General features: G+C 39.7%; 1 protein-coding gene across 3 annotated transcripts in view; it reads left to right on the plus strand.

Annotated features, from left to right (window-relative positions):
• The window catches only part of LOC122813734 (coagulation factor XIII B chain-like), a 483,965-nt gene that overhangs the window by 347,486 nt on the left and 111,795 nt on the right, over positions 1–24,684 (plus strand). For all 3 annotated transcript variants that reach the window (XM_044086206.1, XM_044086207.1, XM_044086205.1), the window contains one exon: positions 6,894–7,088. In XM_044086206.1, the coding sequence (XP_043942141.1) occupies positions 6,894–7,087 (194 nt within the window). In that variant the 3' untranslated portion in view covers position 7,088. The remainder of the gene's footprint in view (positions 1–6,893; positions 7,089–24,684) is intronic.

The raw sequence follows: 24,684 nt of genomic DNA on the forward strand, positions 1-24,684 counted from the left end.
TTTTTTGCTCATTTTCAGAGCTTTTTCAAATTATACTGAAATCCACTCCTCTCTTCCATTCATCGTCTTCTATATCATTCGTATAGTTTGTCTATTCAGCAACATCAAATGCAAAGATCTCAAAGAATGGCTTTTTTCACTACTAGACCAAGTAGCACCTGTTTCTAACTTCTCAGTCTTTCACTGCCTCTATTATATGCATCTTTCCTTCTCTGTCATTTCTGTCTCTGTCAGAATTCATTCTACCTCTGAGCTCTCTGTAATTACTATTACTATCCCATTTACTGTTAATGCTTAATTAATTGCCTTCCCTCCTGACTTTAATTAATTGCCTTCCATTCCACTCTCATTCACTTCTACCTTTCCAGCAATAGATTGGCATTTAAGCTGATATATGATCCATGTCACATAGCAAACTTATAACACATTTATTGAAGACTTTTTTCCTCTCAGAAAAGTGTAATTAACATACGCAGAAGTATAAAGCTCATTCCATAATGAAAGAAGCCATGGCAGCTTCTATTCTGTGATATTATAGAGAAAGCAGTATCTTCACCAATATGCAACAGTGTTCATTCTCATGATGAATCCTACCCCAGCAGGTTACACCTTGCTTGTGATGTCACCTCACCAGTATGAGTCAGATAAGGCCCAGAGGCGCACAGTCTCCTCTGTGATGGAAAGCCATAGTTCTTGTATATTAGAACCTCCATGTTTTTGTGGTAAGACTCATTAAGTTGGATCTTGAATACCCTGCCCAGGCTGTACTACCTCATAATTCTGGTATAACTATGATGTTCGGATATAGAATCCTAGGATCATAGGAGAGTACTAGGCTATCAACCCAGAGGTCATTTTAAGCCTAACCGTTTAATCCCACTGTAATACCATAGAAATGCTAATCAATACCCAAGATTGCATTTAATGATGACTGCCAATGTCCAGGAAGGTTGTTGTCTCTATCTCTGGTAGGAATTTATGGTGCCCCATCCACTCATCCAGATTCCTCTTGAACTGTGTCATAAAGGTACTCTGTTTCACATGAATTGGAAGCCTGTTCCAAAGATGCAACAATTGCTGGGAGGTAAATCTGTCCCTCCAGCATGTCTTATTTAAGTCACAGGCCATATTTAGATCCCTGGAATGGGTAGCCCTAGTCCTGTTTGATTTATGGATATGCAACAAGTCCATTAGGTTTGGGTCTTGGATTGCTCTGTAGGCCAGACATAAGTCTCCCATAAGAAGTCTATACAATGCGGAATATAGTGACAGGGACTTTAGTCAGTCTGTGTAAGGGACATGCTGGAGTTCCTTGATCTTCTTTGTTAGAAACCTCTGAGGTCTCTCTAATTGTTGTAGGTGCTTAGTATGGTACATGCCAAATGGGGAGATATACTCAATTATGGGCCAGATAAGTGCTGAGTATAGGGGGGTTATAACTTCTTTTGCTCTGAAGGCAATATCTCTACTCATCAAGTGTGCTACGTAGAAAGCTTTACTTACTACAATAGACACATGGTGGTCCAAGTTAAGGTCACAGCCAATATGTGATCACAGGTCCCTTACCACTTCATGGGTACTTAGGGTATTGTTCTTGATTTAATAGTGTGAGGGGACATTGTTTGTACCGAAAGGAATGATGATGCATTTATTTGCATTCAGTATGAGACCGTGGTCTGCTTGGGACCCTCCTGGAGTATACTGACATCATTCGGGCATTCAATGATTGCACCTAGTTTGCAGTCGTCTGCAAACATGATCAGCCGCAACCCTTTAGTTTTGACCTGAACTTCTGAGAAGTACATACCAAACAGTAGGGGGGGCTCAGCACTGTTCATACCCCATGGTATGAACTGTCTGACACCTTCCAGGCCATTTCATGCTATTGGCTTTCCAACTGCCTCTTTTGTATTCTTATTGCAACCTTTGTATGTTCTCCAAATTCATGCAGCATTTCCATGTATATTTTGTACCTTTTTAACTTCATTGTTGCTGGTGTTCCCATCACTAACTCAAGGCGCACCCATATGCATCATACCTTATATGCCCTGTTGTTCTGAAATGCAGGGCAAGAGATACACACATCACAGTCCTGAGCACCATGGTACTGTGAAAAGGCAAATTCCTGTATTACACCCAACTCCCGTAACCTCTTTTGAATGCATAGCTTACAGTGATATCACTGTGGATTTCTGCACTTGCTTCATCATACAAGGGCTGCTATGAATGTCTGTTAACAATGCATTATCATATTGGCCTGCTGCAGTGTCTCCCAGTATCCATCAGGACAGTCCATTCCTGTCATAATAGTTTACAGCAGATACTTATCCATTCATTTTTCCCCACATCCTGGCTACCTGTCTTGTACTAGGGCTGTACTCATACCCAGGTCACAAGTCCTGCAGATAAGAGCCCTTCTACACCACTGGGCCAGCTCAATTTTATTTTTAGTGCTTACAGGTCAGCTGCATGAAGTGTCCTACTGCCTGTTGCCTTCTCCATTTCTTTTTCCTCTGCTGTTTATAACGGTACCAACACACACGCACAAACTCATCACCATCATCACCATCAAAAAATTCCTTTTTCCAATTTTCTACTTGAGGCTGGGGTGTCACATTAACCATTGCCATCACCAGCTCTCTTTTTTCATTTTCACTCTCCTACCTTCTACAACACTCCTACCTGACTGTTGCAAGTCTTTTTCCCACACAATCCATCTACCTCTTTGCTAGACACTCCTGTTTCCTCTTCCCGTCTTCCTGTCTGTCCCAAATCTTCTTCACCAGATTGTCTTCTGCTTTTCTGGAGATGTGCCTGAACTACCATAATCTGCCTTTTTTTTTTACCTTTTATGCACTTATAGCTACTTTGATTTCTCATGTTATGTCCTCATTTCTTCATCTGTCCCACAGTGTACATCTTACCACCCAGCTCAGGCACTTCATCTCCATCACTGCTAGATAATCAGATGCTCTGTCTTCATTGTCCAGATTCCTGTACCATATAGTAGTTTTGGTTGCACCACTGTTTCATACACCTTAATTTTCTGCATCTTAGGCATTCTTCTGTCATATACTACCCTGACACTCTGTGCCAGCTGGTTAGAGCCCCTCTCATTCTAGCTTTGACCTCCTCATTCAGGCTTCCCTTCTCCTCAACCACCCCTCCCAGATACTCATAGCTGTTAACAGGTTCCACTTATACCTCTCAACATCTCAACTCAAGAAATCTGGACAAAAGCCAGAAATAATGGGGGCCCAAAAATAGGGACAGATTTTAAATAATGCTCCTATGTTGCTAGAATGACAGATTTTGCATCATTATGTATTTTCTGAGGGACATGAAGTCTGAAACTCAAATGTATGTCACTATTTAGTATAATTTATCGGCTTCAACCCTCAATGATTTGCCAGAAAACCACACATTTTATGAGGAACAATCCAAAAGTAAGAGGCAAAAATCTGGACATTCTCTGAAAATCTTGGCAGTTGAGAGCTATGGCTTCACTATTTTCCTTTCTGTCTCTGTTGTCAGCTTCATCTGATTTCTCCCATCTGTTGCCATTACAACTGTCTTATCTGTAATCAGTTTCATCCCATGTGCCTTCAGTTCTGCATTCAATTCCCCTATACTTTGCTGAAGATCCTGCTCAGAGTCGGCCTGTAATACAATATTGTCCACATATATATCAATCTCCAACCTGTTTGTTAATGTAGTCTATGTCCAATATGAATAACAGTGGACTCGGAGTTGAACCCTGATGCACAACCACTCCCACAGGGAGCCCCGTCTGAGTGTGGACACTGTTGTACTTGAGTCATTGGGTCCTTGTACATAGCCTATACCTATTCTAATAATGCTTCTGGGACTTCAAACTACTGCAGGACTGCCCAAATCAGCTTTCTTGGAACCTTTTCTTATGGTTTCTCCAAGTCTAGGAATGTCCAGTTGGGCTTTTTCCTCATCTCTAGCTTCTTCTCAAGTATCTGTTTCACTGCAAGCATCAGGTCAGTCGTGCTGCATCCTGATCTGAATCTGAACTGCTTATCTTCCATCTTACTCTCTACTGCTCTGTGTATTCATTTAGCAATCACTCTCTCTTCAGACTTTTTGTGCAGTGTGATAGGAGTTTGATATCTGTGTACTGCACACAGTTCTGAATGTCCTCTTTGTTCTCCAGTCATCTGGGATACGCCTTTCTCTCCATCTTGCTGTGAGTACCTTCAGGATCCATTTGTTCCCTGTCTTACCCAGCATCTTTATCATATCTGCTGTGACCTCATCTGAGCCTGTTGCTTTCCCTGACTTCATTTTCCTTAGCACTGTTCTTACTTCTTCTATGGTGGGGTTCTCCTCTTCTTGCATTGCAGGTTGTGTCGGGGGGGGGGGTGTTCTTCATTCAGAAGCTGTTGGAAGTATTCCTTTCATTTATCTTTGATGTCCTGTGGTCTGGTGAGCAGGTTGTTGTTGGCATCCCTTATGAAGGGTGTCTGACTATTGCCTTTATCTTTCTGTCTTTGCCTTGCAACCTGACATAGTTTCTTTGTGCACCTACTGAGTCACTTTCCACAAGCTGGCAGAGTGACTCTGATGTCATATTCTTTGCTACCGCAACGCCTATCTTAGTCTCTTTGTTAGCCAACCAGTATTCCTTCCTAACCTGGTCTATCGTTTCTCTCTCCCACTTTATTTTGCACTCCTTCTTTCTTTTGATGACTTCCTGGACCTCTGCATTCCACCAGCAGCTTTTCTTATGCACCTTATTTGCTCACCTGGCTTGTCTGCATATCCGTTCTGTAGTCCTCACACATGCTGTTTTAAAGTGTTGCCATTCATCTTCATCTCATCTATTTCCTCTTCTTCCTGAGGTGCTACAGTTCTGAGTTGTGTGCCTGCCTCTTGAATGCTAGAGCCCTGAGTAATTCCTTTAACTGTTGGGCTGTATCTCCAGCCAGCTTTCAAGTCTTCAGCCTGCTCTGTTGACCACAGAGCCATGTCAACCCAGGCAGTCCTGATATCCTGTTCAATCTGTCCCAATATGTGTATTCAGGTCACCCATTATCAACACTGATTAATCTTCTGCTTTATCTAGCAGATCCTGAAGTTGCTATCTGAATGCACTGTTTTCCTCACTATCATAACCCTGCTGTTGGGCATAGGTACTGCCTTATCATTACACATGAGTCTTTCACTAATTCTGATGACATCCATCATCCCTTATCACAATTTCCACACCATTTCTAGTTGGTCCTCCTCCCAAGTAGTAAACTCTGGATCCCAAACCAAGTGGATTTGCTCAACTGCCCTTTCATCTTGTCTCATAGATACATAGGATGTCCAGCTTCCTTCTTACCATCATGTCATCTACTTCTGAGCTAGGTCTTGTGAGTGAACCTACGAGTATAGTAATTCTTAGTTCACGTTTGGCAGGTTGGTTGGTTTTACGTCCAGCTTTCACTCATCAGAGCTATCTCAAGTAACCCAAGCTGGGCAAATGGATACTAACCCACCAGTATGAAATCCAAAGTTTTGGCTAGAGTGAGGACCAACAGCCAAAAAAACAAGGCTAAAAGTATTTTATTTTACTCAACTGAGCACTTTCACCAAGACACAGCCCAGACAATAGCTTATTGACCCAGGGCAGCTGAGCTTTATGGCAGGCACATATTGGCCAACTCCGACACATACACCCCTCCCACCATTTAGCATAGGGTCACTGGCATAGGTCAGAGTAGGTCAGGTCCTTAACTCACATCACCGGCATATGCCCATGCTAATCTGACAACATTAATTAACATGACAAAATCATGTATTGCCATATCTTATACCATCAGGTAGCTAGCCCTGCCACATAACACAGGCTGTGGTCCATGTTCACTTATCTTTAGGATACTGCACACCACAGTAGATGCCCAAAGTGGTCAGTCTATACAACTATTCCCCCTGTAGATCACTGTCTACAGTCTGTGCTGCTGCAAAAAACTCTCAGCTGAGTTTAAGATGGAAACACTCAGCAAGTTTTTTGGGAGGTGGGAGGAACCCCAACAGAGACAAAGGGAGAACATGCAAACTCCATACAGGCATTGGCTAGAGGTCAGGATCATACAATGTACATGGAAGACAAAGATTTTAACCATTATAACAACTGGTCTCACACAAACACACACACACACACACACACACACGAGCATATGTACTCACACACACACACACACACACACACACACACACACACACACACACACACACACACACACACACACACACACACACACACACACACACACACACACACACACCATGTTGATCTTTTGAACTCAGTCTAATCAGCATGTTCCATGCCTGTTTTATGCCTTATTTAACATTAGATTGTGGACTTATAGCTTTTCATTGCCTAAAAGTGAACCTTGCATACCTTGTGTCTGTAGGATATTTTTAAATCTGCTACAAATATGGAAGCCATATTGAAAAAGGTTGCATATTCTAAAGTCACTGCCTAAATTTAAGGCAAATATAATACAAATCAGCTTTGAACCAAACAAAGCTGTGTTTAATTTTGTTATTATTCAGGTGTATATGCCTTTTTCTATTTTACAAAACTGCCGTGTTTTTCTAATTTGAAGCTGCACGCTTTTTTAAGTTAATGTAATTATGTGTTTGTTTGCTTCATTTTTATACAGGTGTTTTCTGTTAAATAAGCATGTAGTATGATAATATTTACAACAGGCTGACATTCTAACCTATGGAATATTACTGATTTTTATGCCAGGATGTAAATTTATATCTAATTAAAAAGGAAGCTTAACAGCAAACAAATGCTCAGATAAACATTGCTGATGTTCACTTAGAAAATGTATGCCATAGCCTGTCTCAAAATGTATTTCATATTGCAGAACCATGTACTGTAACAGTTGATATAATGGAAAAGAACAAAATTAAGCTGAGATGGACTGACACAAGAAAGATCTATGTGGAACATAATGACGTTTTAGAGTTCGAGTGTAAACAGGGGTTCACAGCAGCCCAAGGCACAGCTATGAGAGCAAGTTGTAAGGACGGATCATTTAATTATCCATTTTGTATTTAAGGTAAGCAACCATTTTAAATACTTCCATTTTGCAGTGTGTAGATATGCTTACATGTAATCTGAGTGGTCTTTGAAATGTGTCATGCTCATTAGAGCAGAGAATATTTGATAAACCAACTCCCAAGGTCCAGCTCTTCACATTGTTAGAGAAGATTGGAAAATGGTTTCTTTACTCACACCCTGTACATTTTAAATAAGGGCCTTTTCAGGAAAAACTGACCCTTAAAGGATGTTAAGAGGAAGCTGATCAGTGACTGCAGTCCATCCAGAAGCAGTAGAAAGCTTAAGATTGAGGCACTACTTGCATCAATGAAAGAGAAAGCTTAAGCTGGTCAGAGACAGACAGCAGAATTAATCCCTAAAAAGAAAACATACAATTATCCACCGAAGGTCCTTTTCACACTTAACGTTCTATGCATGTTTGCAGTCCAGCTTAAAAGAACTCTTGGTAGATAATGTAACATTATAATTTTATGATAATGCTCAATAAAGAATCATATAACTTGGATGTGTTGGCTACGTCTGTGAGGTCTTTACTGTGATCATCCATTTAATCTCTGAAAATGCTCTAATATTTAAATTATATACCCCAATATACTATTTCACCATTTATCTACTTATACAATAAATTATTTTGTAAATATTCTAGGGTAGCCTTCCTTGCTTTGCATTACAGTTAGGTTTAACACTACTGCAAGCACAAGAAGTTGATGTTGAGGAAAAATTCCACACTGAAACTGCAAAAAATATGTTTTCCTCATTATATCTTGATATTTTGTGCTGTGATATCATATTAACTCTTAACATTTCTAATAGTTTCATTTATTATTTTTATACTTTAGAATGGCCATCCATGCTAGTATGACTTTGTTTTTCTTATTCTTTGCCTTATTCCCACATTGTAGTTTTTTCCCTTTTATGTGTCTCATCCCAGCCATAGCCAGGGGTGATTTGTTCCACATTTAAAGGTAGTGATAGTTCTGTTTGTCAATGGCTTCTTATACAGCCTCTGGAACTGATGCAAGATTTTCATTTTACTGACTGACCCTTTTGCACTAAATGACAAGCATCTCTGCTTCTTTTCTAACTGATATTTATCACTTCAGAGAACTGGCACAGTATACAATATATCAAACTATCTTTAAAATATGTGTAGAAATTAATAAAAGGAGCACTTTGCTGGCCGAAACAAGAGGCGAGTATCACTTTCTTTATGTAGTACTCCAGTACAACTAAGTCATCCCTCTTCTTCAGAAAGGTTTACCCAAAACATTATTTTTTTAAAGAGTTTCACTTTAGCTGTTAATGAAGGCAGTTAACTGATATATGCAAGACAGTCTCAGCATATAAAATGGTGGGAGGTGACTAACGTCAAGAATTACTGAAAACGCTAAGGTAGCCTAGGTCTGCATGCTTATGCTTAGGCAAGTTTCATTCTGAAATGGCATAAGATTTGAACTGGCAAAACAAAAGATTTGATCTTCATGATATATGTCGGGGAAAAATAGAAATGAAGTAACTGAAATGTAGTGAATGGTTTCCGTGAGCAAAACTACCTCTAGATGATACTATATAGAGAAAAAAATAATTCAGGGATATGGATAACTATGATGAGGGGTAAACCTTTCCTTTAAATCAGAGCTTCATTAATATTCAATAAACATTCAGCAAATAAATGTTTTCTTTGTTTAATACCATGATCAGCTCTAGAGATATCATTGTATCTGTTTGGTTTATTCAGTGGTCTTCTAAATATAGAATATTTAGTAGGACTGCTCCCTCTGAAGTTCTAATCTTCCTTTTGAGACAGTTTTGGTTGCTTGTATACCGACCAAGATTAAACAGAAGCATCTTTTTTCATACAAGACTACTTGACTACTTTCTCATTGGTTCTAGTACATTTTACCTGTGTTTCTTCTTGTTTGTATATGTCTCTCTGAACTAGCCATTCTTGTCCTAAAGACAAGTCTATAGTTTTCTTAACAACTGATACATTTTACAGTTACTGCTGCTTAGAGGATAAACTCTAATTTTCACATCCCTAAGGTTTGGGCTTCAATCCTTCCCTCCATTCACTGCATATGTGGAGTTTCTATGTTGTCCCTATATCTATGTGGTTTTCTCTAGGTCTTCTGGTTTCCTTCATCCTCCCAAAAGCGTGCTGGTTGATTGGCTGGTCTCAGTTCGCCATATATTTTTAATATGTGCTCTTAAACCTTGTAGCCTAAGTTGTGGATAAAAAGGGTCTGTGATGTCCATTTCACTTACCTTGGTAATAGTTATTAAAATACATAAAATCTCAGTTGGGCTTCTTGAACAACTTAAAGCTGTTGATCCTACCACAATTGTTGGATTTGTACTTCATGTCCTTTCTGTAGTTCTGAAAGTATTCTGGCATGCATATCATAGTAGTATTTCTGTTTTTGTTAATTTATTTCTAGTATCTTTTTACCATGTCTTAATTTACTGGTATTTGTAAAGCTATAAACACTGGTAATTTGCCCTTTAATCTCCTTTCCACAGTAAGAGAGCTGGTGAGAAATGAGGGTCTTCAGTGGAGTCTTCCTGTATCCAAGTAACAGTACTCTTTTTACCAGTGTTTCATGCTTGGGTAGCTCTTGTCATACATAAGTCTGATTACAACTACACTGAACATGTAGTTACATGTTTAATTCTCATTCATGTCCAGTTTGTTTAACCTCATACTTCTGAATTGTTGGCTGTTTGTCTGATATAACAACATTCATATTCCTTGTCTTCTTTAGAAGGTAAAGCCTTATTCCTTGTCTTCTTTAGAAGGTAAAGCCTAATGCGCTCCTCATACCGCTGCTTGTAGAATCTGCTAGTTAAAATAATAATTCACAAGTATTAAACACACTGATTTGTTGAATTGAAATAAATCTGTGTCCATGCAATTGTCCATTTCCAGTACTATGCAAGGTGACATCTCTTCTCAAGGATTTTTATGATAGTACATATTACACACATCACAGTTTGTGTCACTTTTTCTATCTGTTCTGACATTTTTGGCAAATGGATCAGGTCTATTCCTCTTTCTTTGTACTTTAGAACACCAAAATACGATTCATGTGTTCTATGAAATTTTCTTCTCATTTTATTTATTTCTTTGTCAACCAAGTTATCCCACAGGACACAACTGCCCCTACCCACAACTGCCTGGTTAAGTGACTTGCTAAGATTCAGGGTCTATATTACAAGATCGTAGCTTTAGTTAATCGAATAACTAAAGCTCGATCTTGTAATATCAAAATCGTAAAATGTCAAATGGCCGATTCAACCCAGGGAAGTGCTTCCCTTGGCCATTTTGTGGATTATGCCCTTTTCTCCAATTTGGAGCGATCTCGGAGTTGCTATATTTAGTTGGGGGGCAGAGCCCCCCACATGGGGGGGTGTGGGGGATGAAGCCTCCCCCCCACTTGATTTTGGGTCTAAAGGTTTTTTTTTTTTGAAGCTGCCAAGGGAAGTGTTTACCTGGGTTGAAATGCCCATTCAATATTTTCCAGTTTCGATATTACAAGATCAAGCTTTAGTTATTAGATTAACTGAAGCTTCGATGTTGTAATAGAGATGCAAGATTCACACAATAGATAAACTGAGGTTGTGATAATCAAAGGAAGTAATTGAAAGGTAGTGAAAAGAAGAAAAAGTATCTCATTTACTTCTGTACTTATTGCCAGTGGCTTACCTGGTGGGATAAAATAACCTTGTTGACCTTGAATATTAATCATTGAACATTACGTATTAAAAAAAAAAGACATTTCTTTTCTGACTGCAGATCTTTGTTCATGTCTCTCTCTTATTGTCACTTTTGTTAATACATGCATTTTTTAATCATTCCCTTGTCACTGCATCTCTGATATTTTATTTTTTTCTTTCTGTATTGAACAATGAGTATATCACCTAAATGAGTTCTGATTCTTTCTCTATAAAAATGTTATCCTGTTTGGATAAATATGATCTGTTCAACATATCTGCTATCTACAGTACCTGACCTCATCTGTTTTTCACTAGGTCATACGTCTGCAAATTAAGCAGCATTCTCTACAATCTCACAGATATAAAATTCCTCACATCCATACAGTACTAATAACAACTATTTCTCATTCTGAGCATGTGAAGGCTGCCAGCCTAGCTAGATAGAAGTTTGTAAATAAATTTATGTCCTTGTAAATATTAATATGATCCACATGCTTGTTTGACAAATGTAAGAAAACTGTGTCATGTTCTGAGCTTCAAAAATATAACCACAATGCACCCTGCTGGAAGATAAGCAGATAAGTAAAGGATTTTACAATTGTGTGTGATCTCAAGTAAGGAGACAGGATGAATGCAGCTACAAATTCTTTCTATTGTCCTAAGACAGAGATAATTACTAGGTTTCACATTGTTAAATGAAAAATACTGTAATAAAAAGATCAATACACAGGAGGTTCAGGTTCAGGTTGTTTACTAGTGTACACCAGGAGGCAAAAAACATACAAGTACAGAATTTTGTCTGAATAAAACAGGAAGTACACAACTTTTATAGTCTTTCTTGTTAGCCATTGCCTACCAGACTGACGTGGTCAGTCACAAGTTATTTTACATCATGTTAGCTTACAATATTCTATTCATCAGAGGTGCTGATACTACATTTTGCTTAAAAAAGAATTTTGGTAAACAACGTGGCCTTGCTAGCCGCCTGGTTAGTTATAATGTCCTTTTATGAAAGTTGCCACTCAAGGTTCTAAGCTAATTCGAGCACAATAGCAGATACAGTTCTCAATACATTTCTCTAACCAACTCTTTGTTTCATGTATCACTTCTTCCTTGCAGCTGTGCGTTATCTAGGAACATGTACAAGGCCAATTGTTCAAGCAGGATAGAGCAGAAGATTCTAATTATTTTACACTTTAATTTCCTGACCCAGCAGATAATCACTTGTGGAAAGCATAAACATTAACTTTTGCTGTGCTAGCAGCTGCCAGGGTCAGAGGCCAACTTGCAGAAAGCACACTGCAGTTTCAAAGCTTCTTGCAGTTTCATATGAATTCATTTTTCTTGTCATAACATTAATAGAATGAAAATGTGTTAATCCCTTCTTTGCTTCTAATAAGCACTAAACATATACATTAATACATATTTTTCTAAGACACATGTAAAGTATATTTTATTGCTGTGGCTTCCTGGCATGTGCAGATCAAAAATAAATGTTGAATTTTGAGTTCTGTTAGCCTGGGAACTAAATCCAGAGACGTGACAAGAATGATGTAATCTGAAATGACTCAGCAGTAATATGTATTATCGATTTAAAGGCTATCTCAGAAAGAAAGTATTGCATTTTGTATTTTGTTCTGAATTTGACAACAGCCCACCAGCATTGTGCTTTGCTCTGTAACTAGGATCTTAGTATTTCTCTTACAAATAGATAGAAATAGCAAGATTAGTCTACCTGTTTTCTATATTTATGTGAGACTATCCTACAATATTGTTTTAAAGTATTTTCCTGTGATTTCTGAACTCTCTGTTATCATTGTGTTGACTTGATGAGTATTGTCTTGTGTTTTTATTATTTATTATTAAATATTTTAAACCTTTTAACTGTGGCTGTTTTGTGTAGAGATAATTTAAGCTCTTAGAGCATTTGCATGTATTTGGTGATACTGTATAAGCCACTCCAATAGTCTTAGCCCTGGGTTACACTTACTATTTGGATAACAGTAACATTGCACAGTAGAATTAGACACCTTTTAGTAAGGGCCTTTATAGTAACTGATAAGAGTAGTTGGTGGCAGTGGATTACAAACTTATAGCCTGGGCAGAAGGGGCATAGCTAGTGGACTGTGCCACCCTTCCCCAGGAGTGTCTGTGTGTTTGTATATAAACCAGATCTCAAAGTGTGTGTGTGTGTGTGTGTGTGCGTGTGTGTGTGTGTGTGTGTGTGTGTGTGTGTGTGTGTGTGTGTGTGTGTGTGTGTGTCAGCTACTTGGGTGGGATGTGAGCACTGGTTGGACAGAGAAGGTATTGGAAGTTTTGGCTTGCCTACTCGGCTGAGATCTGCACCCTATAGCTGTGCCAATGGGATTCTTATTGGGGAGCTGGAGAGAAAGGGAGAAACCAGCCCCAGACTGACTGTGATCTCTGTGTGCTCTTAAGGGAAATTGTACTTTACTGTGTGTGTACTTGTTATCCTCCCAGTGTGGACACCCCTCAGTGGTGCTAGTGGTGAGGAGTGAGGCTCCTTGATTACTGGGCCAGTGCACGTGTATCACATATTAATTGTTTGGCAGTGGTAGGATAGCCACATCAAATATTAATTGTCTTATAGTGGTGAGTTAGCCACATCACATATTAACTGGCTTGTAGTGGTGTGGATAGTGAATTCCTGTAGCCTGTGTACAGTGATCACTAAAGGTGTTTTTGTACTCTAAATCAACCACACATGTACATTCAGAGTTCAGATCACAATTGTTTTATTTCTTTTGTTAGCTTAGTTAGTCAGGGAGATCAGGCAAGCATGTCAGTAGAGGAGTATGGCAAACTGACAAGGAGCCAGTTGACTGAGATGTGCAGACTAAAGGACTGGTGCATAGAAACCTGACTAAAGCAAATATGATTGCAGTTTGGTCACAGCTGCATCAGAGAATAGCAATCAGGAGGACCATCAGTCTGGCTGTGGAGATGTACAACACTCAGAAAATGGACAGCTCAATTTTTCCAGAGAGGACTTAAAAATCCATCTGGAGCTAAAGAGACTTGAGTTGGATGCCAAGCATTTGGAAATAGAAGCACCAAAGAGACTGAGGCATCTATAGAGTGAGGAAAATGAGAAACTGCGATGTCTGCAGGCTGAGGAGAATGAAAAACTGCTATGCCTGAAAGCTGAGGAGAAGGAGAGGCAGAGGCAACATGAAAAGGAGATGCTGACTCTTCACCAGAGCCATCAAGGTAATGGGGAAGGGGATAACTGAACCTCAGAAGCAACAAAGGTAAATACATTTCTTCCACAGTTTACAGAGAGGGATACTTTTGATAGCTTTATTCATATGTTTGAGAAGGTATGTAAACAATATGATGTTGACCAAAGGCTCTGGGTATGGTTCCTGATCCCCTTACTCCATTGTAAAGCTGTAAGTGTACTTCCCAAACTGTCTGATATTAACTTTTTAAATTATAATGTTGTAAAGAATTGTTTGCTAGGAATTTTTTAAGCTAACAGCTGAAGCTTATAGGAAAAAGCTTTGTGAGCATAGATGCAAGACAGATGAACATGTGAATATGTAGCTGAACTAAGCACTTATTTTTGTAGGTGGGTATGTGGATGGCAGGTCACCACTTCTGAAGGGCTGGCAGACCTTTTGGTGAGGGAACAAGCCATTAGTGCTTTGCCTGATTAGCTGATAGACAATGCTCTACTTCAGATGAGTTGGGGAAGAAGGGAGACCTATACCTAGCAAGCAGGGCATCACTATACAGTAAAGGGACACCCAGTGCTGCTCATGGGTCTAAGGTAACCCATGGTGGGCAGTCCAGACTGTTCCAACAGAATCAGCCAGTAGCAGGGGCAGCCACTAGTCCAGGTACACATCCAGGAACTAGGGTTAAATGTTTTGAATGCAACCAGTGGGGCCATGTAGCATATAGATGTCCATGGAGGCAAGGTGAGGAACAAAAGGCAAGGGAGCCAATAAGTGGGAATGACAAAATGCCAATAGTAGGTTGCCTTGAGACAACAGGGATACCAAACTACCATCCTGCAGATGTCCTGATAGAGAAGGATTTTGATGAGGCAGTACCATATGTTTATGCAGTTACACACAGTCAGGCTTGGAAACAAGCAAGTGGGTCTGGTAGCCTGGGGGAGACCCAGACAGACCGCATACTTACAGATAGGACTGGTGAGGTGGGTACTTCAGGAAGAGAGCTACACTGTAGCAATGAGAATGAAGGTGAGCCACAGCTGCTTGTGAGTACTGATGTTCCCTTGGACAGAGTGACTGCAAAGGTAGAGATGAGTAGTAGTACCCAGGCTGACAGTGAGGCACCACTGTCAGAGGCTACCAGACTTCCTGTGGAAGGGGAGCTGGGAAGGGTTACAAAGAGAGCATTGAGACAGGTGAGACAGGTAGCTAGTGAGGCACCTGATTCTCAAGGGAAGGTGGATTCTGTATACTGGGACAAAGGGTTACTGTATAGAGAGTGGACCCCTGAGGGAGGGCTAGAAGGTGAGAGAATACAGCAGTTGGTAGTGCCTAGAGCCTACCATCTGGCACTTCTAGCCATAGCCCATGATATTCCCTTTGCAGGTCATATGGGCATAAAACATACAAAGATAATTATTATGCAGAATTTCCAGAGATGTAACAAGGTGCTGCAGGACCTGTGAGCAGTGCCAAAATGTAGGCAAGGCAGGAGACAAAGTGAAAGCTCCTTTGATGCCTTTGCCTGTGATTGAGGAGACATTTCAGAGGGTAGATATGGATATTGTGGGGCCTCTGAGTACCCCAAGTTCCACATGGAAAAGGTATATCCTAGTGGTAGTAGATTATGCTACAAGATACCCTGAAGCAGTGGCTTTGTCCTCCATTGAGGCAGCAAATTTGGCAAATGCTTTGTTAGAACTTTTCAGCAGGGTAGATTTCCTAAAATAAATACTGACTGACAGAGGTGCCAATTTCATGAAAGACTTGCTGGCTTGTCTGTGGAAGTACTGTGGGGTGAAGCACTTAAAGACCACTCCCTATCATACCCAGACTAATGGTCTTATTGAGATGTTAAACTCTACACTCAAGTCCATACTACAGGCATTTGCAGACCAGTTTAAGAGGGATTCGGACAAATATTTGCCCCATCTGTTGTTTGCTTACAGAGAGGTTCCCCAGGAGTTCACAGGTTTTTCACCCTTTGAGTTGCTGTATGGGCATAGGGTGAGAGGACCTCTATTTAATTAGAGATGAATGGGAAGGTGAGTGTGAATCTCACAAGGAGTCTGTTGTGCCATATGTCCTAAACCTCAGGACAAGGCTCAGGGAACTCATGGGCTTGGCCCAGGAGAACCTGGCAGAAGGCCAACAGCAGAAAAAGGTATGGTATGACAGGAATGCTCGAGCTAGAGAGTATGCTGTAGGGCAGCAGGTAATGGTTCTCATTTCTGTCAGACACAACAAGCTGCTGGCAGCTTGGGAGGGACCCTACAAGGTGGTAAGGAAGGTCAGTGATGTTAACTACATGGCAGAATTGCTAGGCAGTAGGCAAGTGCACAAATTGTACCACATTAGCAAGATGAAACCTTACCATGATAGAAAGGCCCTTGTGCTGAGTATTTGCAGTGGATTGCATGAGGAGTCTGAGGGAGATTTGATGACTGATCCCCTCAGTGAGGCTCAGACTGACACCTCATGGAAGGGGTAGCTATGTCCCAGAAGCTATCTCCTACACAGGTTCACGAAATCCAAGCAGTGTTACAAGGGTTTGGGGACATGTTTACTGGGAAACCAGGGTGCACCCATCTGGTGTGGCACCAGGTGTATACAGGACCTCAAAGGCCTATTAGGCAGGCCCCTTATAGGGTGCCTGAGAGAGTCAAACAGACTCTGAGGGATGAGATACAGGAAATGTTGGAACTAGGGGTAATTCAGAAGTCCAGCATTCCCTCTGCCTCCCCAGTTGTGCTGGTGCCAAAGAAGAATGGCAGCACCAGGTTTTGTGTGGACTACAGGAAATTAAATAGTCACATAGAGTCAGATGCTTACCCCATGCCTAGAACAGATGAAGCCCTAGAGCAGCTGGTGGGGCTAAGTATCTTACAACCATTGATCTTACCAGGGGTTACTGGCAGGTGCCCCTGACTCCCAGTGCTAGAGAGCAGTCAGCCATTGTGACTCCTTTTGGCTTGTATGAGTTCACAAAGATGCCCTTTGGGATGAAAAATGCCCCAGCAACTCTTTAGAGGCTGGTAGATCATATCCTATCAGGAGCAGCAAATTTTGCCCTTGCTTACCTAGATGATATTGCCATCTACAGCCATTCCTGGCAAGATCACCTTCAGCATGTCAGAGAGGTGCAGGGCAGACTACAGGGGGCAGGGTTGACCATTAAGCCCAGCAAATGTCAGTTGGGCATGGCAGAGGTCTCCTACCTGGGATATAGAATGGGTAGTGGTCAGACCAGAACCAGCCAAAGTGGAAGCCATTCAGGCATGGCCTGCACCTGTTACCAAAACGCAGGTGAGGGCATTCTTAGGGACAGCAGGGTACTACACAAAGTTCATCCACAGTTATAGTACCATAGCTGCTCTCCTTACAGACCTGACAAAGAAAAATGGGCCAGATATGGTAGAGTGGACTACAGCATGTGAGCAGGCATTCCAGAAGCTTAAAGAAGCTTTGGGAGGAGACACTGTGTTAGCTGGTCCAGATTACAGCAAAGAATTTATTGTGCAGGTGGATGCTTCAAACCATGGAGTAGGGGCTGTACTTAGCCAGATTTCTTCAGAAGGAGAAAAGCACCCAGTGGTTTATCTCAGTCATAGGCTCCAACCCAGGGAGGAATGCTATGCATTTATAGATAAGGAATGACTAGCCATAGTGTGGGCACTGCAGAAACTTCAGCCTTATCTGTATGGAAGGAAATTCACTGTAGTTGCAGATCACAATCCCCTATCATGGTTACATTGAGCCACCCAGCAAAATGCCAAGTTACTAAGGTGGAGAGTAGGGCTGCAAGCATGTGATATGTCAGTGTCACATTGTAGTAAGATTAGCAATGCCAACGCAGATGGGGTCTCAAGACAGGGAATGGGGTAAGGTATACCCAGATAGACTCAACCCTCTCAAGCAACATTTCTCAAGGGTCACTTGAAAAACTAGCTTGAGTTCTCCGGGGTGGGGGGATTGTGAAGGCTGCCAGCCTAGATAGAATTTTGTCCTTGTAAATATTAATATGATCTACAGACTTGTTTGACAAATGTAAGAAAACTTGTTCTGAGCTTCAAAAAATGTAACCACAGTGCACACTGCTGGAAGAAATCTGATAAGTAAAGGATTTTATGACCATGTGTGATCTCAAGCTGGAAGACAGGATCTCTGCAGTTAGAAATTCTTTCTATTGTCCTAAGACAGAGATAATTACTAGGTTTCACATGTAACATATATTTTATTGATGTGTCTTCCTGGTAGGTGCAGATCAAAAATAAATGTTGAATTTTGAGTTTTGTTAGCCTGGGAACTAAATCAGAGAAGTGACAAGAATTATGTAATCTGAAATGACTCAGCAGTAGTTTGCATTATCAATTTAAGGGCTATATCAGAAAGAAAGTATTGCATTTTGTATTTTGTTCTAAATCTGACAACTCACCAGCACTGTGCCTTGCTGTGTAAGTAGAAGCTTAGATCTTAGTATTTCTCTTAGAGATAAATAGAAATAGCAAGATTAGTTTTCTATATTTATGTGGGGCTATCATACAATATTGCTTTAAAGTATTTTCCTGTGATTTCTGAACTCTCTGTTATCACTGTGTTGAATTGATGAGCATTGTCTTGTGTTTTTATTATTTATTATTAAATATTTTAAACCTTTTAACTGTGGCTGTTTTGTGTAGAAATAATGTAAGCTCTTGGAGTACTTGCTTGTATTTGCTGATACTGTATAAGCCACTCCAGTAGCCTTAGTCCTGGGTTACAGTTACTATTTGGATAAGAGTAACATTGCACAGTAGAATTGGACACCTGATGTTAGGGGACTTTATAGTAACTGATAAGAGTAGTTTGTGGCAGTGGATTACTACCATATAGATTGGGCAGAAGGGGGCACAGCTAGTAGACCTGGCCAGCCTTCCCCAGGAGTGTCTGTGTGTTTGTATATAAACCAAATCTCAAAGTGTGTGTGTGTGTGTGTGTGTGTGTGTGTGTGTGTGTGTGTGTGTGTGTGTGTGTGTGTGTGTGTGTGTGTGTGTGTGTGTGTGTGTGTGTGTGTGTGTGTGTGTGTGTGTGTGTGTGTGTGTGTGTGTGTGTGTGCGCGTGTCAGCTACCTGGGCACGGACATAAAGCACTGGTTGGACAGAGAGGGTACTGGAGGTTTTGGCTTGACTACTTGGCTGAGATCTGTACCCTAAATCTGTGCCAGTGGGGAGTGTTATTGGGGATCTGGAGAGAAAAGGAGAAACCAGCCCCAGACTGACTGTAATCTCTGTGTGCTCTTAAGGGAAATTGTCCTTTACTGTGTGTGTGCACTTGTTATCCTCCCAATGCAGACACCCCTTACTGGTGCTAGTGGTGAGGATTGAGGCTCCTTGATTAGTGGGCCAGTGCATGGGCATCACAGAGAGTCTCTCTGTATTGGTAACAATTGTTTCACCTTCTGTGAATATCTCTTTTGGGTATCTATAAATTCTCTCTATGGATGATCAGCAAGTCTATTTTCCTAAGTATACTGCTCCTGTGCTGTTCTGATTTGTACCACAACTGGTTTATTTACATCATAGTATTTCAGTATGGGTGCTTATGTTAATTGCTCCTTAACCATTTCAAAACTCTCTTCCTTTCCATGACATCATTCAAAGGCAATCTATTGCACCAAGAACTTTCTAAGATCTATTGTCTCAGACAAAGTGGGTATTGTATTGGAAAGTTATTGCATAATTCCTAAAAGTCTCATTAAAGATTGTTTTATTCCATGATTTTGGCATTTGGAATATTACTGACTTTTTCTGAGTCTGGTGACAGTTATTCTAACATTAAATTACAACCAATATACTTTAGACTTGTTGCTCATATTTTATATCTATCAATCAGTTTAAAATGATACTGTTTCAGACTGTTCAGTAGCTGTGCAAGTTACTAATTATGCTATTTTTATGTCTGAACCATCTTTAACAGATCAACAATTACATTCATAATTTTTTTCTTCAACTACTTGTGTAACTGCCCTTTGAATTACTTCTAGTACTTATGAGATAAAGAAGCCTCACACATATGTATTTTTCTGAAACTATATTACATTTATACAGATAGGAGTCTTGTTCATTTGTTTTCGTCTGACAGAATTCCTGCGTATATCTAATACAGAAAATAACAGTATTTGGAATGACTGAGACTGCTTCCTCAACCATAAATAATGGATTATACTCTGTTTTAATCAATTAATTCAGATCTTCAGACTGAAACAAATGAGAATATTGTCTTGATTCATAAAAATTATGATAGTATTTACCCATTCTGTTTCTTCACGCCACTCATGCTTTCCATTCATTTTAATTGCTGCTCATTTCAATTCATTGATTTTCTAATACTTCATCTGTGGTATGTATTATTGAAAAAATATTGATTTATCAAAATATGACATGCTCCTATCAAGCTTCCAAACCTGTAAGTAAATCAGCATTGTCAAGCAAGAAACATTTGCTATAGTTGTTTACAAAATTCAAGATAGCTTTGCAATTGTGTGACTGTTCATGCATGTCCACTCTGTGCTTTCACACTATGAATACATTTACTTTACCTCAAATTGTCAGAAGCCAAAAGACCTAAAAAAATCAGACACATTAATATCTTGTCAAGTCCTACTATTTGGAAGAGTTTGTACTTTCTATGTTTATATTTACATGTTAGTGGCATTGGACCCAGTGGTTTTACCTGGGAAACCTGAATAAGTCAGTAATATGTCAGTCAGTTTTCATTACTTGTCCTTCTTGCTCAGTGCTTTTAACAATATATTTTGACAAAGTGTATTACACTCTTTATCAGTGTCTGGTTTAAATTCAATAGTATATTTAGTAATTTTGAGCTTTTTTTGCCTATCTTTCATTCATATATGTCTGTGTTCCATTAAGGTTAATGAGATAATTAAAGTGGTTTGCATGCTATGTCAGACATGCTTGATTCTTGATAAATTAGTTGGGATATAGATCTCATGGACATTAGATTAAATTTACTATGTCTGTGTGCTTATTAGGCTTTTTGAAGTGACACCGTGAAATGTCTCCCAGAGCTATTTATTTATTTATTTATTTATTTATTTATTTATTTATTTATTTCAGTTTGATGATGGGGAAGTCCACTGGGCCAAGAATAGCCCATTTTCAGTGGTGGCCCGAGCAGAAAAGCTCCAAGCAAAAAAATAAATTGATGCAGTATTTACATAATACAGGATAAACATAATTATCAAGAAAAGTACAGTATGTTGAATATAAAAACATATGGTCTTTGAACCTAGTAAGTTAGGTATACATTGAGAGTTGAAGAAAAAGCATATAGGTATTGGCAACAGTAGTTCATCATAGGGAGTTCTTTTTTTTATACACTGGGTATTGAAAATAAGCATAAAGGTACTAGAAAACAGTATAAGCATACAAGTACAGTAGTACATCAATGGTAGGGAGTAGATTCTTATAATGAGGGTATAGGATATAGGTGACGGATACAATAGGGAGGAGAAAGAGAGAGAGTTGGGGGTTGCTTAGGTTGGAGTGTGACAAGGGCATTCCCATTTGGAAGACAGATGAGAGAGCAGGTGACATTTGAAATTGCTTTGGTTAGATAGATTGTGCAGCAGAAAGGGAAGAGAGTTCCACAGTTTAGCTATGGAGCAGGATAGTAGTAGTTGGCTAGGAGGAGATGGAGGTTTGTAGACTAGTAGGAGATTTTAGGTTTTGGATCTGAGTGAGTGGCTTGGTATGTAGGGTTTTAGGGATGTAGTGAGAGAGGAACAGTCTTCAGGTTTGAAGATGAGCTTGTGGGCAGTGGTAAGTTGTAGATATTTTAGGTAGTTGGAAAGTTCAAGCCATTTGAGGGTGTGCAGGGAGTGGGAGTGATGAGACAAGTTTTTTGCATTGGTTGCAAATTTGCATATTTTGTGGTAGCAGGATTCAGGTTTGGATTGTAGGCCAAGTTGGGGATTGGTGAACAGGGGAGCATCATACATGAGAGAGGGGAAAGGAAGGTGGATGCAAGAGTTTGTCGGGTGGAGGGGCTGAGGTAGCGGTTGTGTCTGTAGAGGAGACCAATTTTTTTTATGGGTTTTCTTAATTGAGGAATGTATGTGGGAGTCAAATTTTAGGTTTTCATCAATGATGATGCCTAGCAGCATGATACAGGGAACAATTTCCAGGGGGTGTTATTCTGGCTAATTATGGTGAATGTGTTTCTATCGATATTGGGGTTTCTGGTAGGAGTAAAAATCATTAGTTTTGTTTTATTAGGGTTTAGGGTTAGTTGGTTAGATTACATCTAAGATTCTGTTTTTGAGAAGGCTAGTTGGGTTTTTAGTAGCAGTTCAGATGGACTGGAGGCTGAGCAGATGATGGTAGACTCATCTGCATATTGGATTACTGAGAATTCAGGGATGGAGTGGTGGAAGTTGTTGATGAATATGTTAAAGAGTAGAGGGCCCAGAACAGATCCTTAGGGAACACCAGTGGGTGTTGATAGGAAAGGAGAGGTTGATGCTTTCCATTGGACAGCTTATTGTCATTCATGTAGGCAGCTGGAGAACCAAGCTATGGCCATGGGAGAGAGATGTAGGTATGAGAGCTGTGATAGGAGTAAGGTGTGGGAGATGGTGTTGACTGCCTTTGGGAGATCTTGGAACAGTGATCATACATAATTGCCAGTATCGCATGCTAGGTTGATGGTTTCAAAAAGGAAAGGAGGGCAGTGATGGTACTATAGCCGGGGCGGAAGCCATAGCTAAAGTAGCTAAAGAAATATATCTGTCAGAAGTGAAAAAATATATATTTCAAGACTTCCTGTTTTGAAAGTCCAGAGGTATAATTCGCAAGGGAAATATAACTCAGTTTTCTTCCTGATGTTCTGAAGTTAGAAGGATATTTGGATATTGGGATTTGATTTGCTCCTCAATGGAAGGGAATCAGATGAAAAGTCTGATGATGTTCAGTTTGCAACATTTCTGCATGTAGTTAGGATAAAACTTAAATGTATTTAATACTTTTCCTTTCATTACATAGGAACATACTAGGCACGTGATCACGGGACTATAAGATGCCTGGCAATATACACCTTAGCAGTGTTCACCTCCCAAATTGAGCAGGGCTGTACATGATACCCCTGGTGTAAGTTTGTGTCTACTCATAATGCTATCAAGGCTAGCCTTAAAGGTAGCTAAAATAGTTTGCATATTTGCTTTAGTATCGTGCAAATTAGAAAAAAATGTTAAACTATACATCTATAGTGTCTGTTGAAGATGAAACAACAGAAAAAAAGAACTTACAGATAAACACAGTAATTATTGCCACCCCAGAATGAATATGCAATTTATTAGACATATTTTCTTTAGAATATCACAAATTACTGCAGACACTATAAATATATACTTTTGCTAAGCTGAATGGTGCAGCCAAAAATCTATTAATTTAGTGATTTTTCACAATTCAGTAATAGAATATTATGAAATGTAAGAAATGATAAATCCAGGGCCAGTCTGTTTTTAGAAACAGAATATGACCGTTTCAAAATCTGTGGATGTGTGCAGAGCAAGAAAAAGTACAATAGCACACTTAAACAGATAGTACTAATGAGTACTAATTAAGTAACTTTTTAGGAAAAGGACATTATACCAGTATACAAGGGTCTATATGCCAGAACATAAAAGAGTGAAGGTTAGCTGCCTGTTAAGTGCCAGGATCCACAGTGCCACTAAGGCCCTTAACTCCCTTACTCCTATATACACAGAGGAAATGGTAATTGTTCACATGGGGGACGAATGACCTGAGATACACCTCCTTAATTCATATGAAAAGGACCATGACTGATCTCTTAGAATATGCCTCTGAAATTGGTGTGAAATTAGTACTGAGTGGTACCTTTCCTTCACCAGGATTGATACCACAATAAAAACAAAAGATAACTGACTTCAGTTATTAGCTTAGCCGTTTGTGTCATTTAAAACAGATCTCATATATCTGTCTGGGAGGAGATACTTGATAGCCATGGCTGTCTTGCTAGGGATGGCCTACACCTTTGTTCTCACAGATTCCATACATTAGACAGGATTTTTTCTCTCCCATAGTACTTTTTGAGCAAGGTAGTCTCCTCAAATTATAGCCAATCAAAATTATATAAATGTAGCACTGTAAAATGATTGATACCTAAACAAGAAGTTACACTCTTTACAAGTATTTGACACTCTTGAAAATATAGATATCTCTATAGTTACTGCAACATGGTTTTGGAACAATCATAGCACCCACACAGTGCAGGATTTCAATAACTATCACTCTTTCAGGCCTAACACTGAAAATGGCAATGCTATTGGAGGAGAGGTGTGTCCTTATTCCAAAAGAGCAAATTCACTTTTAGACTCTTATGGCAGGATAATGACCTTAAACTAATCTATATCATTGTCATAATAAATAAAACTCTGTTACCACACCATAGCCAAGTAGCTTACCACCTCCATGTCACCTGCAGCTCATCAGATCAAATCCTCTGAAAGCAAGTATGAATTGTGAATTGCCACCTCTACTACAGACAACCACAAAGACTTCTTCAGCTAAGTCAAAATCCTTAGAAGTAATGCCCAGCAATGATCAGAGCTAATGCATAACAAAACAATTGCACATCTCCTGAGGACATGGTCAACAT

Source organism: Protopterus annectens, chromosome 10.part0 (genome assembly GCF_019279795.1).
Source record: "Protopterus annectens isolate FY-2018-M chromosome 10.part0, PAN1.0, whole genome shotgun sequence".
NCBI classification, from domain to species: domain Eukaryota; kingdom Metazoa; phylum Chordata; order Ceratodontiformes; family Protopteridae; genus Protopterus; species Protopterus annectens.